Below are 15817 nucleotides of genomic sequence, written 5' to 3'. Positions count from 1 at the left end.
ATTTATATGTTTCATATACAACATAGTCTAGAAATGTTCAACCCTTACGCCTTTTTTAAAACTTAAACACAATAGACAATAAATGTTTAACACACGTTAATATCTCCTAAAAAAAAAAAAAAAAAAAAAAAGCTTAACAAAGAATTTGTGTCCTAGTTAGTTTCCTTCTCATTACTGATACAGCTAATAGTAACAACAGGGCAATTCAAGGTTTTATGGGGTCCTAAACAGAAATGTTTAATCCATTTATTCCATTTGGGAGGCCCACTACCAGCTAAACCCGTCATCATAATTATGAAATATGAGCTCAGACACATACAGATCAAGAAACAGATCATTTTAATTAACATATGGTTCTGTTAATATCATTACACCCACCACCCATTTTGAGAAAATTATGCAACTACAATACACTTTTTTTAAAAGAAGGCTCTATTAACATTTGAAAAACGAGCCACACAACAGTTTTATTTTTGATACTCTTGAGCTACAAGAATATATGTAATAAAGTCTCATATATTTCTTTTCCAATTTGTCCTGGCATTCATTATTTGTGCTAAAAGTAAAAATACTGTTATTGTAATAGTTGTATTGTAGCTTGGAGTTGGCCTAATGTAAACCACTGCTGATCAGGAGCACTTAGATTAAAACATTATATTAAGCAAGTGTTGTTTTTAACAAAACTGCCAGTGATACACTATAAAATTAATGTCACCGGAAGGTTTTCTCAAACCTATGCTTTACTTTTTTTTTTTTTTTTTTTACATTGATCAGATTTTCTAGGATTTTAATCCAAAACTATCTGTTCCCTAGAGCACAGTTGCTAGTTTCTCTAACCCACCCTACAAAATAGGGAAAACAAACAATACCATCATACCCGGTCAGATATGTGTTGATCTTACTAAGTCATGTTATAGACACAAGAAAATATTTGATATAGTATGCAAAGTTAAGAGTTATGATTAAAATGCTTTAAACAACTAAAACTGTAACAAACAAGACTGGAAAAGGATAGTAATTTATTTTGACATAATGAACCGTAAGCAGGACAGTAAGGGAAAAACAAAAATTTGAGGCTCAATATTAGAGACCTGCAGAAAATAATGGCATCTTGGTGTCACCAAAGCCTTCATAACAACAATTAGACGCTTTAGACATGGCAACCGAGTGTTTGGGAAGCATGCCATAAAAACCTTTTCCGTCTTACCATCACACATCCAGAGGTTGCCATGTGCTACAAGAACTTTAACCTGAACTGTGTGCTTTGGTCAGATTAGCGTAAGATTGATCTTTTTGGCCACAATTAAAGTTAATGATGTAAAACAAAGGTTGAATGTGTGGAAAAACATCTTAAGGCCACTGTTCCATATATTGGGTGATCTGAGATGTTCTGGGCCTGTTTTCCTTCTGGGGATCCTTGCTAAGGCATCCTGATACTTAACATTATTTTATCCAGTGAGTAAACTTTATTCACCTTTACCTCATTGTTGCTCATTTTAACATTATATATGTGCATATATATAAATAATATCTCAATGCTATTTAAGGCAACCTCTCAGGTTTTAAACAGAGTACTAACAACGCTGCTTGTTGTAACAATTGACTCATTTATTGCAACAAAGCTAACTTTAAACCAACTCATATGAGAAGAAAACTCAATCTAGAGTGTCATGAGAAAAAAAAAATGCATTAAATTGTTCTAAAACCTTCACACACTTGTGGCTGCTACCTTCTCTTGCAACAGGAAATTATTTGGCAGTCAGTCAGAGTGGGAACAGAGCTTCCTCTTAAGGCCAACATTTCCCAGTTTCAGTCTTCTGGAAACCACCAACACACTGGGAACACTGAGGTCAAACATGTAAGACCCTGGCAAGAACTTTACTTCACAGTAACTGAACCCCTAAAGGGGGATGCATTTGATCTGTCAGCTGCTAACTGTTACTTTAATGATCCAAAAATACACATAGCATCACAGCACTTTTTAAGGGCTACTACGTTTTTTTTTTTATTAACTTCCTGCAAAATTAATATTGTTCAAGTGAAAAACCTGTGTTCATAAAGCAACCAATGCTCCAGTTTAGTCCACCGGTGTCCTCTAGAGGAACTCTCAGCTGTAAGGCCTATCTGTTGAAGAGCTCTGAGTCCTGCGTTGAGCAAACAACATAGTGAGGGGCCTTGCTGTCCATCGCTCGGGGGCAACACACAGGCCCGTACGGGGGGCTGCAGGTGTCCGCGAGTCTGCAGAGGTACTCTGCGTGGACAGGTTTGTGGCTCTGCAGCACCCTGATGGCATCCTCCACCTTGAACCACTTCCTCTTCCTACCTGTGGGAAGGAAGAGGAAGGAGAAACAAGCAGAGTAAAAAGTTTGAGTGTGACTATGTAATGTGAATTACATAAAAATCGTGCCCCCAGTTATTTTGAAGGTGTTCAATATTTGAAATGTATCCCATCTCTCGACAATAGAACAGCTCGTCATAACAATAGTTTATAACTGCTCCTGTTAAAGGTGCCTGTGAATGTTTACTCCATTCATCCACAGAAATAGATTCAGCCTGTTAACGGGGAGCGGTGGGAGGGTAGGAATGTTTGGGGTGCCCAGTTGTTTTCCAGTTATCACTCACCGCAGCCAGCTCTATTCTCCTGCATGAGAACTGTAACCAAAGCAGATGGAGTTTAGCTGCTCTAACTTTTCCTTCCTGCAGCTGCTGAACTTCAACGTATGTGAAGCATTGTAAGTCTGGCCTTTCTACACCGTTCTCTAATTGTAACAGGTTCTGCTGAGTGCGTGAATGCTCCAGAAGTTCTACAACTCCTGATTTTGTTGTTTGAAAGATGACTAAAGTATATTTCAACTACAGCTTTTAGAGCTCGGTGAGTATAAAACACAGTGGATGTAAACAGAAAACATTGCGTGGGAGAAAATAAACACAAAAGGTCCTTTCATTTTATTTGACGCAGAAGGCGGAGAGACCTTAATTATACAGTGTGGTGAGAGGAGAAAATTGCTCACTTTTGGTTGGCCAAAGAGAGCAAAAGTTCATCAAAACCAAACAAAAGAGAAAGTTTCCAAAGCAATTTGGCATAAACCGAATAAAATGAGTCTCAACCCAAAAATTTTAGCGTTTCTATCTACTGCGTTATATTGTGTGAACTGGGATAAATGTTGTAAAATTGACTACTTTTTCTAGTGAGTGTACCACCTTATTTTTTCCCCTTTTTCCAAACTTTATAATCTCCTAACCATCCTGGACTAAACATTTGCTGATCTATACACAGTTTATGCAACCAAAAGGTTACATAATTATAAGCTGAGTCAGTGGCAGGTCTAGACCAACTTTACCAGAGGGGCTGGGGTTGGTCCAGAGTTTTTTCATTACGACACAGAACAAAAGAATAAAATCAAAAACAGAAAAAAGAAAACAGTTATGTATTAGAGTTAAATATCTCATAGTTAAAACATTATCAGAGCCACAGAGACACTTGTTGCTCTAGAGCTGCAGGTATCAAGACCTAATGATCAAGCTGATTAAAAACTGTGATCTTATCTTAAAATGGCTGAAGCTAAAAACACAATACCTTAATTTTAAGTGAAAACTGTGAAGGTAAAAACATGAAATTGGTCCAAGGGAGCACTAAGGTACAGTACCAGTACAGTACCAGCGAACATCATTTTTTGTGACAGATATGCAATAATGTGATGGGGTATAAAACAAAACCAGTTGATATCCACATCTCTTGTGGTCAGATTTGCTTTATCTAAAGTAAAAGAAAAATATTCATAATGCAGAGTCTTTGTCCAAATCATTTATCACATTTTACAGGTTGTCATCAAACGTACGTGATTAAAAATTAAACTAGTGCTTACGTTAAACATATTTCCAATATTTGCATCGGAATATTTTTCACACTTGCAGCCTTTTTCTATTGACAATGAAAACATTATTAAAAGTTCTTGGTCTGATGAAGGTTTTGCAATAAACATTTATCACAATTTCAACAGCAACAATCTGCTGTAAATGAGATATGTACAACACATGCTTCTTTTTCTTAGAGCGGATATAAAATAGATTTGGCATGAGATATAAAGATCAACCACAGCAGGAAATCTGCATACATGCTTCTCTGTCTCTACTTTTATGCAAAAGCCACAAGAAACCCTGCAGGACTCCCCAAAACAATCTCAATCCTAATTGTTGCAACATCAGAGTGTTTACATATCCCTTTTGCAAGTGTCAGGATGTTTTCTTTGGCAAAGCCTACCCAAGCAAAATGCAGCTGCATAATTTCCAAATATTAGCTTCAAAATAAGTCTTTGGCTGCTACTCTGCAAAATGGCACAAATTCTGCAAGTAATTCTGGAGCAAATTGAACTTACACTGAGTTTTTTATGCACGGAAAACCTGACTTTATAAAATGTTATACAAAAAAAAGAAGTTCAGTCAATAATTTTTTTTATTATAATGTATTCTATGATGTGACAAACGGAATTAAAATTGAAGTATACCAATGTTAACAGAGTCCTCCCAGTCCTCCAGTGTTTCTGTCACAATAAGAGTGTAGACATAAGTCCTGTGCTTTCTGTCTTGATTGTGCTGCTGAATAAGAAGAGAAAATAAATGATCAGCTTTTATATAAACTCCGTGAACACAATCTGTGAATGATTTTGTCTAAAACAGTTTACCATGTGCACTGTTCTAGACATGACAGGGCATTTTGCAGGATTTCCTGCAGCGTGATTTGTTGGAATCTAAAGTTATAGTAACAATGCAAGGCAGTTGATAGCCTTACCTCAAATATCCCAAGAAGTCTGCCAAGTTTTCCCTTCACACCAGCCTGAAATGAAAAAAAAAGTGCATTAAAGGTTGGGAATATTTTTCAATATCGTTGACAATTATATTTGGTTTACATTTTATTCAACAACTGTATGTAACATGGCTGCTACTTTATAGATTGAGCAGGACAAAAAAAATGTGTGGCCGGGAAAGAATAGCTTGTTTTAGTTTTAGAAAGAGCCACACGTGGTTGAGACAGCTTAATGGAGTAGACATGAAAACAGGTGCATTTCTATTTAAACTTGCAAAATTTTCTGAATAGTATGCCAGCAGTTAACTTTGGTCTGCCGCCATTATGATTGATTAATTTTCTCTGCAGATTGGCAACTTACAATGTCACCAAGAAGTCTTCATATCTCTTCTTCTCTAAAACTGTGGTTGCTTTCTTTGGAGAAGTCTATACAAAATGTAGCACCAACTCTACCATGACCCTACAAGCGGTTATAGACAAAAATCTAAACATTATTGGAATACAGACATCTGCAACCTGCCTGAAGTCTATGGGTATTTTAGTTGAATGGACATGATTTGAAAAAGGACACACTTTCATACAGCTCAAACAGTTGATGGTGTATATCAGAGAAGAAATCAATAGTAAAACCAATTGATAATGTATACCCTGCAGGCTTGGACTTAATTCCCAGAGACAGACTTTCTTCAGACGGAACTGGGGTTTTGTCAAGATAAATATAATTGTGAATTTTACCACATATAAGTCAGCTTTGACTTAAAACCTTCAGCTTTCTGCTACAAAGCTAAAGAGGGATTTCATTCATTCATAGGCTTTATTTAAGGATGTTTGCTCTTGTCCCTTTTTGTATTCTTTTTGTAACTAATGAATTATTTAGTTGACTTGTACAGAATATATGTCACATTAAATGTTGAAAAAGTTTCAAAACATTTTATTATGTATTCTTTTTACAAAAATCTTTCCTTTTAACAGGGGTGCGTAAAGTTTTGGGATCCATGGTGATGTAGTTTTAATATTACTCTTGCTTCCAGCAAATACAGCAGTAAAAATCATATTTACATCCCCATAATCTGAGAAACAAAGAAACTGAAGCATTCAGTGAGAACAGCATAACCACAGAAGAAGAGTCGCAAATTCACCTGCTTCATCTCAACCTTTTTATGTTCTCAAAAGTAACAAGATTATGAACAGCTGCTAGCACTAGAACTACCAAAGATTCCCAAAATGGGAATCTTCGTCTAGGTACCAGAGAGGGGCCAGTTTGGCCCTGTCCCTAGAGCTACCACAGAGGGGCCAGTTTGGCCCTCCAAGAGAGGGTGTGAAGAGGCGCCTTTGTTATGTAAATAAGGCCATTACTGACAATGACAAAGGACAATCATCGTGAAAGTTGATGTAGTGAGTTTGGCTCTCCTCCCCCCTGCTGGTCCCTCAGGCTATGGTCACATCTACAGGGATGCTAATTAGACCATTCAGAGTCGTCAGTTTGGCCACATTTGGATGCTAATAACCCAGTTTGGCCCTCTCTCGGTAGTTCTAGGAAGATACCCAATTTGGCCCCTCTTGGTAGAGATAGGAATTTCTCAAAATCCTGGTAGTCCTAGTGCTAGAAACACTGTATAAACTGTACACATTCGTCTTTTTGTAAATAAGAATAAAAATGCTCTCCAGGAGTTCCTGGCCAGTATTTTGTTTGCTTATAGCAGCACAGATCCGTTCTGTCGTTTTAGAACAGCTGGCATAAGTCAGGACATTACTATTGCAAAAACTGATAATTTTGTCTACGTTTCTCACAGGAAGAACGGCTTTGAATAAGCAGATCTTTATACAACAACTCAATTGCTATCTAAAGAAATCTGTCTTGTATTGTTTTAAAAGGAAACACTGACTGAAATCCATTTTATATTTTGAATAATTAAATGTATGCTAGAACCGGAAAGATGTAAGGTGGGTAAAGGAGATCAACTGTCCTTTACCCACCTTCTTTTTTTCATTGTTGATATAAAGTGGTGAATGTAATCCTGATAGGATTTAGAATCAGTGATTAGAAATGATTGAGAAGAGTTTCCCTCAAATAAACAAGGAATAGATTTCCTGTATATATTTTTTCCCAACACAGTAGATTATACATATAAATGCTGCACTACCTTTATAGTGCAGCGTTCAAAAGCACTTTGTGGCACTCGCTGCCTGTAACATACACCAAATTATAACGTGAATAACCAGATCAACTTCCACTGTGATGTTAATGGTGGTTGATATGTGTCTTGACAGCACTTATTTCCTCTGTGAGAAAACAGGAGAACTAAAACACGATAGAAATGGATAACATTAAAACAGGTGCAAACACATGCAGGTCAGTCTGTGTAAAACGGTTCACCCTGAGAACAGCAATACGACGATACATTTACTGTTCCTCAAGTTCAATAAATCTGTTTTCATCAACATACTTGTGATTATCATTTTTGTCATTATTGAGTAGCTCCACAGAGCTCTACTGTAACTCCACTATGCTCAAAGAGTCTCTTAAGTATGTTTGTAATGTTAGTTTACCATTAAATACAAGCTTGAGAAAATATTTTTAAAGAAAATCTCCCCTTATATGATTGCAGTGAGCGTGCAAGCCATCTATATCCATGTGCACGTCATGTCTGTAACGTCTGGGTAACTGGGGTAACTGGAAACTCTACCCAAATGTCACAGCCATCTTTCAAGGCTGTCAGCGCACCATCTGAGCCACAGCAGAAGTTCACAGCTCGCTCTGCTGTGAAACATGTTGGAAAACGACCAGCACTCCAATGTAGTGAACCACAGACCTCATTAATGGGATATTTACACAGCACTGCCAAATATTTCTTCCCCTCATCTGGGTTTCCTGTCATCATATGACCATATCAAACTATGAGGAATGATGACATTGATGAAATTAAAACAATAAGTGCTTAATTTGACTGGCTTTGTGGAATGTTACAGCATCATACCAGTGGTTTTTCACATTTAATTAAGGTTGCTGTCACTCACTGCATTGTGGTTTAAAAAGGCTTCCTGCTGGATGTCATCAAACTTTATTTGACTTTTCTATTAGTCAAATAAATTACTGATACTGCAACCGATTCAGAATAAATATAGAAAAAGAAATCAGCCACTTGAACTTATATCCAAGTCCAGAGTTCCCACTCATTTCTCTTGTCAAAATTTAAATACTTCTGTGAAGTTCCCAGTCTTTTTTAGCACCAATTTAAAGTGTAAATTACATTTCTTACAATTATCCATTTGCTGTTACTGCTTGTCTGTAAGGGGTCACAAAGGCTTGGCTTGGGCAAGAGGCGGGATTCGAATCCAGAACCTCCAAGGCATCAGAACTAACAATTCTCCCAATCATTAAATCTATGGAAGCGCACTGAAAGATATCATTATGGACCCTAGCCGGCCAACCGTGTAACACCAACCCGATCCAGAAAAACGAGAGAAGTGTTTGTTATGTTACAAACTCACCTCTTCGTACACCTCCCTGACAGCAGCAACACTGGGCTCCTCATCAGGCTCCATCCCTCCTCCGGGAACAATCCACTGGTCTGGATGTCGACTGCTGCTCACCAGCAGCACCTGCAGAGGAGAGACAGATCCATCAGGCCTACAACAACCCAGACACACCACATTCAAGTACAGAGTCTGCCACATAATGGAAGCCAACGGTATCTTTCCCCAGCAGCTTATACTTGTTACGTGATTATTTTAATTAACATGAAGACGGATCTGAATGTAAAAAACAATAATTGTGTTTTATGTAGTGTCCCATCAGAGTTTATTGGTTATTTCTACATTGAAGCATCCATCATTTCAGTCCAGTTACTCACAGATTCATCATGATTGAAAATGTAAATCAAGCTTATATTCAACTGGCAAAATAAGACACTGAAAAGTTAAGTCAAAAGTATCAACGTAGCATCTACATAAACTAGTTTCAGCTGATTTAAAACAGATAAGTCCTTCTGATGGAGTCACCCCACCTTTAACTGTACCCGACGGCAAACTGACCCACATAATGTTCACATAAGAGTGATCCCGGCTTCAGCTAACCAAACATACACAGTCAACTCATCCGCAGCCAGCATACAACATGCACAGTTTCCCTTGATGGCAGGGACTGACTTCACACCAGCTCTGAAAAAGTAGCCCTTTAACACCCAGTAAAAGTCAGCTGTCCGAGCTGAGGTTTCAAACTGCTTAGAGATGTCTGCGATTTTGCTGAGATCAGATACTACGGCAAATAACTGTGGAATAAAACTCCAGGAAAAAATAGGTTGCAGAACTTTATTTAGAAATTGTTTTGTTAATCTAACTATTAGCGCTGCTTTTCTTAGGGTTCGTATCATTTCATATCATTTGCTGACCTGATTTTGCAGTGTACCTTTAACAAAACTTACAAAATGAAAACCTTTCGCTTTCTATTAATGCATTGAATTACGTTTTTAATTCAATAAAACATTAGCTTTAACAGATGATGGAGGTTAATCTTCCAACAAAGTCTGTGGTTCATATCTAACTGTGTCATTAATTCACCTGCTGGGCACTATATGGGCACTCTGACTGTTAATTGTTCATCTGAAGGACAGCCTGGGAAAAGAAACTGTCTCTGCTGGTTTTTACAAATAGCGCTTTATAGAGTCAACGTCTGGTAAAAAGTCCAAACAGTTCGTATTGATGTATCGGCTCTGCAGAGATGTTAGCTGCTCTCTTACTGACACTAAAGGGTCAGAACTGATGATCCTCTCTGCAGACCTCATTGTTTCTTACAGGATGATCTGTTTTGACTTTTGTAGGTGAGCCAAACTACAGAATGATGAACGAACAAAGGACAGACTGAATGCAAAGTTCTGTGGCTTGAAAAATATGTACACCCCAAAGACAGACAGACACACCTCCATCCCATTCTCTCCAGTGTTTTACAGCCTCTTCTTTTAGCAATGCTCTGAATTTACCTCCAACTTTCTTCCAGTCAACTTTGATCAGCTTCCCTGTCCCTTCCCTTCTCTGTAGAAAAAAAGCTTTCCCACGTTTTACAGTGGGGGTGACGTTTTCAAGGTGACTTACGACGCATTTTGTCAAGCAAAGTATAAAACATGTTTGACAATCCTAAGGAGATTATTCTTTCACTCGTTCTCCTTTACGATGAATTATGCCTCTAATTGAACCAAGCTTTCTCATGTGATTAAGAATCAATAGGAATGTCTTCCATCGTGATTCGTTGCGTTTATGAAAATCCTGACAGATGTAGTACTTGTTAAAAAATTAAGCAGTCAGGCAAACAGACATCAAAGTGAAACAGCAGTTCTTTACGAATTAAAATACTGCACCAATTTTCTGAAAGCTCTGAATCGTGTTGTTTGCAACGTTTATGTGGTGTTGCAGGCAATTAAACGGTGCAGAGGATGAGAATGGTGGTGGCTCTTCTCTGAATCCCAGAGTCCATTAAAGCCCTTCTCTGGGGACAGTAGAAACAGCAGCGGCTGGCTCTCCAACACAAACACGTAGCCCTCAAAAGCAGTCTCACAGAAACACCATGCAGAACACGTAGGCACTCGCACGTACACGGCGACAAGCCTTTTCAAAAACCCACCGGATCAGCAGTTGCCTTTTGGTATGAAAACAACAAGAAGCTTAGCAGAGGAGGTTAATGACCCCAGCAGGCACAGCACACATCACTGGGAGCTCAGAGAGCTACAGTACAGCACCAGTGGAAAATTTGGGAAGGTTTTAAAATTTCAGATAATATTAATATGGATAATATTTCAGGTCAGCCATGCCATTAGAGGCCTAGTAATACAGAGCATTCTATTTATTCATCAGTTTCCCTTCAATAAAGTGTGAACAGTCTTTAAATATATTGTAATAATGGCCTAAGTCATGTTTTGCAAAAAGTGATTTTGGCAAAGAAATAAAATAAAATCCACACCTCTTTCCAAAACAAGTTTTAGGCAAAATATACACCATTATTTTAGGAAGGTGACAATATTTACTTTTTAAAGTTGATAAGAGTGTCAAGAAAAAAATTTAATGATTAACTCACAACTTCCTGTTTCAGTGTCGTATTGACATTAAGCAACACAGAGGCCCGTTTCCCTCGGCCACTCTTCAAAATGGGAAATATAAAGGAACATTTGCTGTTCAAATCAGTAAAACAGTATTTGTTCCTGCTTTTTAGTTAACAGAAGAGCGATAGAGTTGTGGAGGACTTGTAAATAAAGAATGGGATAGAAAAAAAGATGTAAACCAATATAAAGGTGATTATATTGTGTCTAAATGTGATATGAAAAAGAACAAATCACTTTCTAGATCTTCTAAAGAGAGATAATACTCCATCTTACAAGTAGATCTTGACAAGAGAATGATTGTTACAGGAGATGGTTGGAGATATGTCTTATTTTTAACATTAACAAACTTCACCTTAATCCAGGTTTTATTATTAATTAGTGTGGGAAAAGTTACGATAGAATATTGCCACTAAATTTACAACGTAGTTCGACCTGAATGTCATATGTGAAGCAATAAAAACAAATGTGTTCGTATTGACACAGTAATATGCTGCATCAATGGAATAATAAAAGGGAGAACAATGTTCCAATTGATTTTTTTCCCCATTTATGAAACGTATTTTTTATGACTCAATTAGTTATTACTATGTCCCACAATTGTAGCATGTTTTAACCGAACCGCAGAGAACCAAAGACACATCCCTGAGGACAAGAACAAAAACCTATTATTGTTAAATAAGATGATTACAAAGACTTACATGCAAAGAAGATGAATTCAAGTATTCAAGTGGCAGTACTATGAAGCAGGCGATGAAGAGATGGACTGAGCCTTGCCTGGGGTAATAAGGTCAATAATAGAGAAGAGCCAAAATGCAAAGCTTTGGATTTACACTCCCTAAACTGAGCCAAGGGAGTGTTTCTATGTGTTTCTATCTTCGATGTCTGACCACTTTCCTCCACAAGTCAATCCCAGATAAGCAAAACAAACAGGATGGACAATTCAGCGTACTGTTTTTAATACCAACAACCTGTTCAAGTTTTAATAGTAACACACTACACTGAACAGCACCAAAGGCCGTTGACAGCTTTATGGCAGCAACTCCCCGAAGAAGAGAATTGGAGACCTTGATGAAAAGCAGTACAGACAGTGGAAAAGGGGGTATGAGCACAAGGAGCTGGCAGATCTGTCTGTACAGTCAGTGCCTGCACCTTGTTTCTATAAATTGCACCTAAGGGGTCACTTGGTGTTGAGCACACTGTAACAGGCACTCAGCTCCGTACTCTGCCTATCACATGTGCTCCTTAAACTGCTGCTGTCACCAGGCTGACTGACACCCTCCATGTGTTAACTGGAAAGGTTTTAGGAGTTTGAACAGAAAAAAAACAGAACTGCAGGATTACATAACATAGCCATTGTCAAATTAACCTAAACTCCACAAAGACTGCTCCTAGCATTCAAAATGCAGATTTTTACAGCCCTTTGCTGATATTTACACCAATATGATAACAATTAGGGGAATATTTACTGGAAATTCCAATTTCAGATAAAATAAAACAAAGTAAATTTGGTATTGTCATTTTTCTTTGGCATCGGTATTTGTTTGTGGCTTTTGGCTCGTGACAGGACAAGCTATTTGCACCAAATGATGCTAAAACTATGAAGGTCACAAGGTACTACAGTTGAGTAAGAAATAAAATAATTAATACACTCACATTATATTAAAGGAATAATCAAAAAATGCTGTTAAAATAGTTTTTAGTTAGAAAAAAGGACGAGTAACTGTTTAGCTAATAATCGAATCATTCAGTATTTATGTGATTTAACACATTGTATACTCAGTTTATCAGTAAGCCTTCTTCATCAGAGTCAGTGGACAGGTCCACCGCTGCTCTAGTCACTACAGCTGGTCTGAAGAGGATTTGCTCTGCAGGTTAACTAACTGAATGCTAGTATTTATGTGAGGTAACACACACCAGGAGCCACTTAAATATTTTCATAATTTATGGCACAGAAAATATGAAAAAAGCAAATACTAAAATAATTATACATACTTTGACCAAGTGGAAGATAACTTCAAATTGTTTCAATACATTTCTTACACATGTAGATATCAAAATCTTTTAAATAATTTCTCTCTATTTATTTGGGGAAGCCTAGAGGATGATGTCGTCGACTGGGCTTCACTGTACGAGAGTCACTAACCACACTGCAACAGGTCCTGTATCAACAACAACCCATTACTCCAAAAACCCAAATAATCTGCCAAAGCACTCGGGGACAAAAGTCTCAATTCTTGAGGACATCTTCTGTGGTCTGATGAAACTGAGACGTTAATGTTTGGACATTAAGGACCTTTGTGACGGCTAGGAAAGAAAGGGGGATGGGGGCATTTGCACTATTCCATCCGTGAATTTACAGATGATCTGAGCATCCTATCATATGATATTGCTGCTCATACGATATGAGGGACTGGTGCACGTCACAAAACAGATGGCCTCACGAGGACAGAAGATTTTGTGAATATTGAAGCAAAATATTAAGATATTAGACAGGAAGTTGAAGCCTGGGCAGAAATAGATCTTCCAAATGGCCGATGGCCTACACATGTGTCCAATTTAGAGTCAAAGTGTTTAAGAACAGAAAAGTAAATGACTTGCACAAGATGGGCTATGTTCATAATTTACCACAACATTTTGAGGGTAACAATAAAAGTGATGAACATAATTAATGGCTTTCCCTGCAAATCACTGCAGTCAAAACCTCATAAACACAAGTACTGCTGTTGAAAACATAAGGAAAAAAAAATCAAACAAAACAATTATCTTTATTTTAAAGATATTGATATTTATTGCTGTTCTCGTGGAGTCAACAGAAAATTCAAGCAAACTATTGCAGAGCTTGTGGAAGGATACTTAATGTATCACCGTAAACATAAAGAGGCAGTTCTACCAAATTCTGCCGAATATATATAGTTTTTAACTTTTGAATTTGTAAAGTGAAAAAAAAATGTATAACCCCCTGAATATGCTGGCTAGTAATTAGCATTCAGAAATATTTTTGGCAATTCTAAACTACCTAAAGAAGGAACACTTTAGTTTGAGGCAGTGAGGAAAAAGTCAATTTTACAGTTTACAGAGTAAGAGCAACATCTACCTCCAGCACCTGTGAATAAAGATAAACTCAAAACAGAACAAACCACCTTTAAAACTAAATGCAGATGTAATGTCTTTAAATTGGCAGCGACTAGTTAGGCAGTGTATTAACATAGGTGGAACCCGGCTGTGAAATGCATCTGCCAGCAGTTAAATAAAAATGTCCCATAATAAATGCCTGGGTGACAGCGACAACAGATTGAAGACGTGTTGTCTTTTTGAAATACAAGTTGTATTGATTTCCTCAATAATGTTTCAATGCTGGTGTTGTTTAGACTCCATGTAGTTTAATAGGTCAAATATTTGACCCCTCAACCAATTAAAGCTCACCTCTGCTCTGCACGCAGACCGAGCTGACCGGGCTGCGCGTTGATAAAGAAAGCCAGTGTTTGGTTTGAGTTCAGATTAGAGCAAAAGGTGCCCTCCCCCTCTGTAAACACTGAGAACTACTAACTTCAGCCGTGGAAGACCCACGCAGCTTACCTCGTCCTCCTTCTCGTTTCTCAAACACAAACACGCCGCTCTTCGCTTGAAGCCATCTCCGTCGTACGTCCTGGTCTGGTTGGCCTTGCATTTCATCATCTATGCTCTTTCTTCAGGTAATATTTAAAACAATAACAGAGCGCGTGGGGGTAAAAGAAAAAAAAAAAAAAAACCTCGATTGTTACTCGGAAGGTGCAACAGTTCTTCCTCTTCAAATTGTCCCAGTTCCGAACAGGGCTGTCGGATCATTCATTTCTGCGCTGAGGCTGAAGTCAGACTGCATCTGCTCTGTGGGTTTACAGCCGCTGTCAACACGCATGGTTCAACAAAGTGGCTCACATCTGTCAGAGAGAAGCTGCTGCTGCTGCTGCTGCTGCTGCTGCTGCTGGTGGTGTACCAGCTGACCCAACAGAGCGACAAGCTGCCTCCTACCGCCGGACCTCCATGTTGGTCTTCCACAAGATTAACCCTTACCAAGTAGCCCATGTTAGGATTAAAGGTGATGACACTTTTTGCCCCCACGAAAACATATAACAATACAATCTGGCTCATGTCCTAATGTATTTATTTATTAATCTATGAGTTCACTTCTTGGGACTACTATAGAAGCAAATTAAGTGCCACAGTGAAGCAAACAAATAATTTATAAAATATTCATTTATATATAAATAAGTATTTGATCGCAAAATATCATGCAAACAGAGAAAATAAATATCAGTATTTAAATTTGTATTATGTGGCAGGTAAAACTCTAAACAATGTGTTCAGTATTTAATTATTGAATATTTACACAGTCCACCATTAAAGCTGTCACCATGACACGTAAAATAAACCCTTAACTTCTGATTGGTTAGTTTGCACAACTACAAAACTTTCTGTCTCAATCGAAATCCATAATAGCCTACTCATTGATTTCACTGCTTCTAACTTTATGGATCAGGTCTTATATGTCCTATTGAAAGTTCTGGTTCAGTATTGTCTTTAGCCGAGTCCCCGGCCTCTCACAAGGCAGATTGAAAACTTTACACTGATCCTGAAGCAATTTGGATTCTGTACCCCACACTGCAAAATTTACTTTCATCTTAAATGGGAACTTCAGACCACTGAGCAACAGTTCAGACTTCTTTTTTCTTAACCTAGGAAAAATGCCTCTAAATTTTTCAGATTTTTCAGAGATGACAGGGAAATCAGCAGTAAAGTCTGTGTTCTGGGTGGGACTGCGTGGGGTGACTCAGTCCATGGCTTTTGAATGGCCCACATACTGTTTTTAATGGGTTTTACTTTGATTCTTTAACCGACTTTTTCCCTTCCGCTCAACTTTCTGGTACGTTTTAGCTATGCACTT

General features: G+C 37.9%; 1 protein-coding gene across 2 annotated transcripts; it reads right to left on the bottom strand.

Annotated features, from left to right (window-relative positions):
• Positions 1-738: 738 nt before the first annotated feature.
• Positions 739-14877, bottom strand: LOC102220948 (diphosphoinositol polyphosphate phosphohydrolase 3-beta-like). 2 transcript variants are annotated; one of them, XM_023343205.1, is made up of 5 exons: positions 14473-14877; positions 8297-8407; positions 4790-4834; positions 4506-4593; positions 739-2323 (listed from the first exon to the last, which is right to left on the bottom strand). In XM_023343205.1, the coding sequence occupies exons 1-5, from the start codon at positions 14569-14571 to the stop codon at positions 2121-2123; spliced, it is 546 nt and encodes a 181-aa protein (XP_023198973.1). In that variant the 5' UTR covers positions 14572-14877; the 3' UTR covers positions 739-2120. The 2 variants fall into 2 exon arrangements, with proteins under 2 accessions (XP_023198973.1, XP_005802342.1); XM_005802285.2 differs by having other exon boundaries at positions 4506-4596; positions 14473-14875.
• Positions 14878-15817: the final 940 nt, after the last annotated feature.

The sequence above is a fragment of the Xiphophorus maculatus genome, chromosome 2 (genome assembly GCF_002775205.1).
Source record: "Xiphophorus maculatus strain JP 163 A chromosome 2, X_maculatus-5.0-male, whole genome shotgun sequence".
In the NCBI taxonomy this organism is placed as follows: Eukaryota; Metazoa; Chordata; class Actinopteri; order Cyprinodontiformes; family Poeciliidae; genus Xiphophorus; species Xiphophorus maculatus.
The sequence above is the reverse complement of the archived record's forward strand: the minus strand, read 5'-3'. Positions and strand labels throughout refer to the sequence as shown.

Excerpts from the sequence above, each read along its gene's own strand:
- LOC102220948 (XM_005802285.2), bottom strand. The coding sequence starts at position 14,571 with ATGATGAAATGCAAGGCCAACCAGACCAGGACGTACGACGGAGATGGC. Across the intron at positions 8,408-14,472 it reads GAAACGAGAAGGAGGACGAG|GTGCTGCTGGTGAGCAGCAG; the intron begins GTAAGCTGCGTG and ends TCTCCTCTGCAG. Across the intron at positions 4,835-8,296 it reads TCAGGGAGGTGTACGAAGAG|GCTGGTGTGAAGGGAAAACT; the intron begins GTGAGTTTGTAA and ends TTTTCATTTCAG.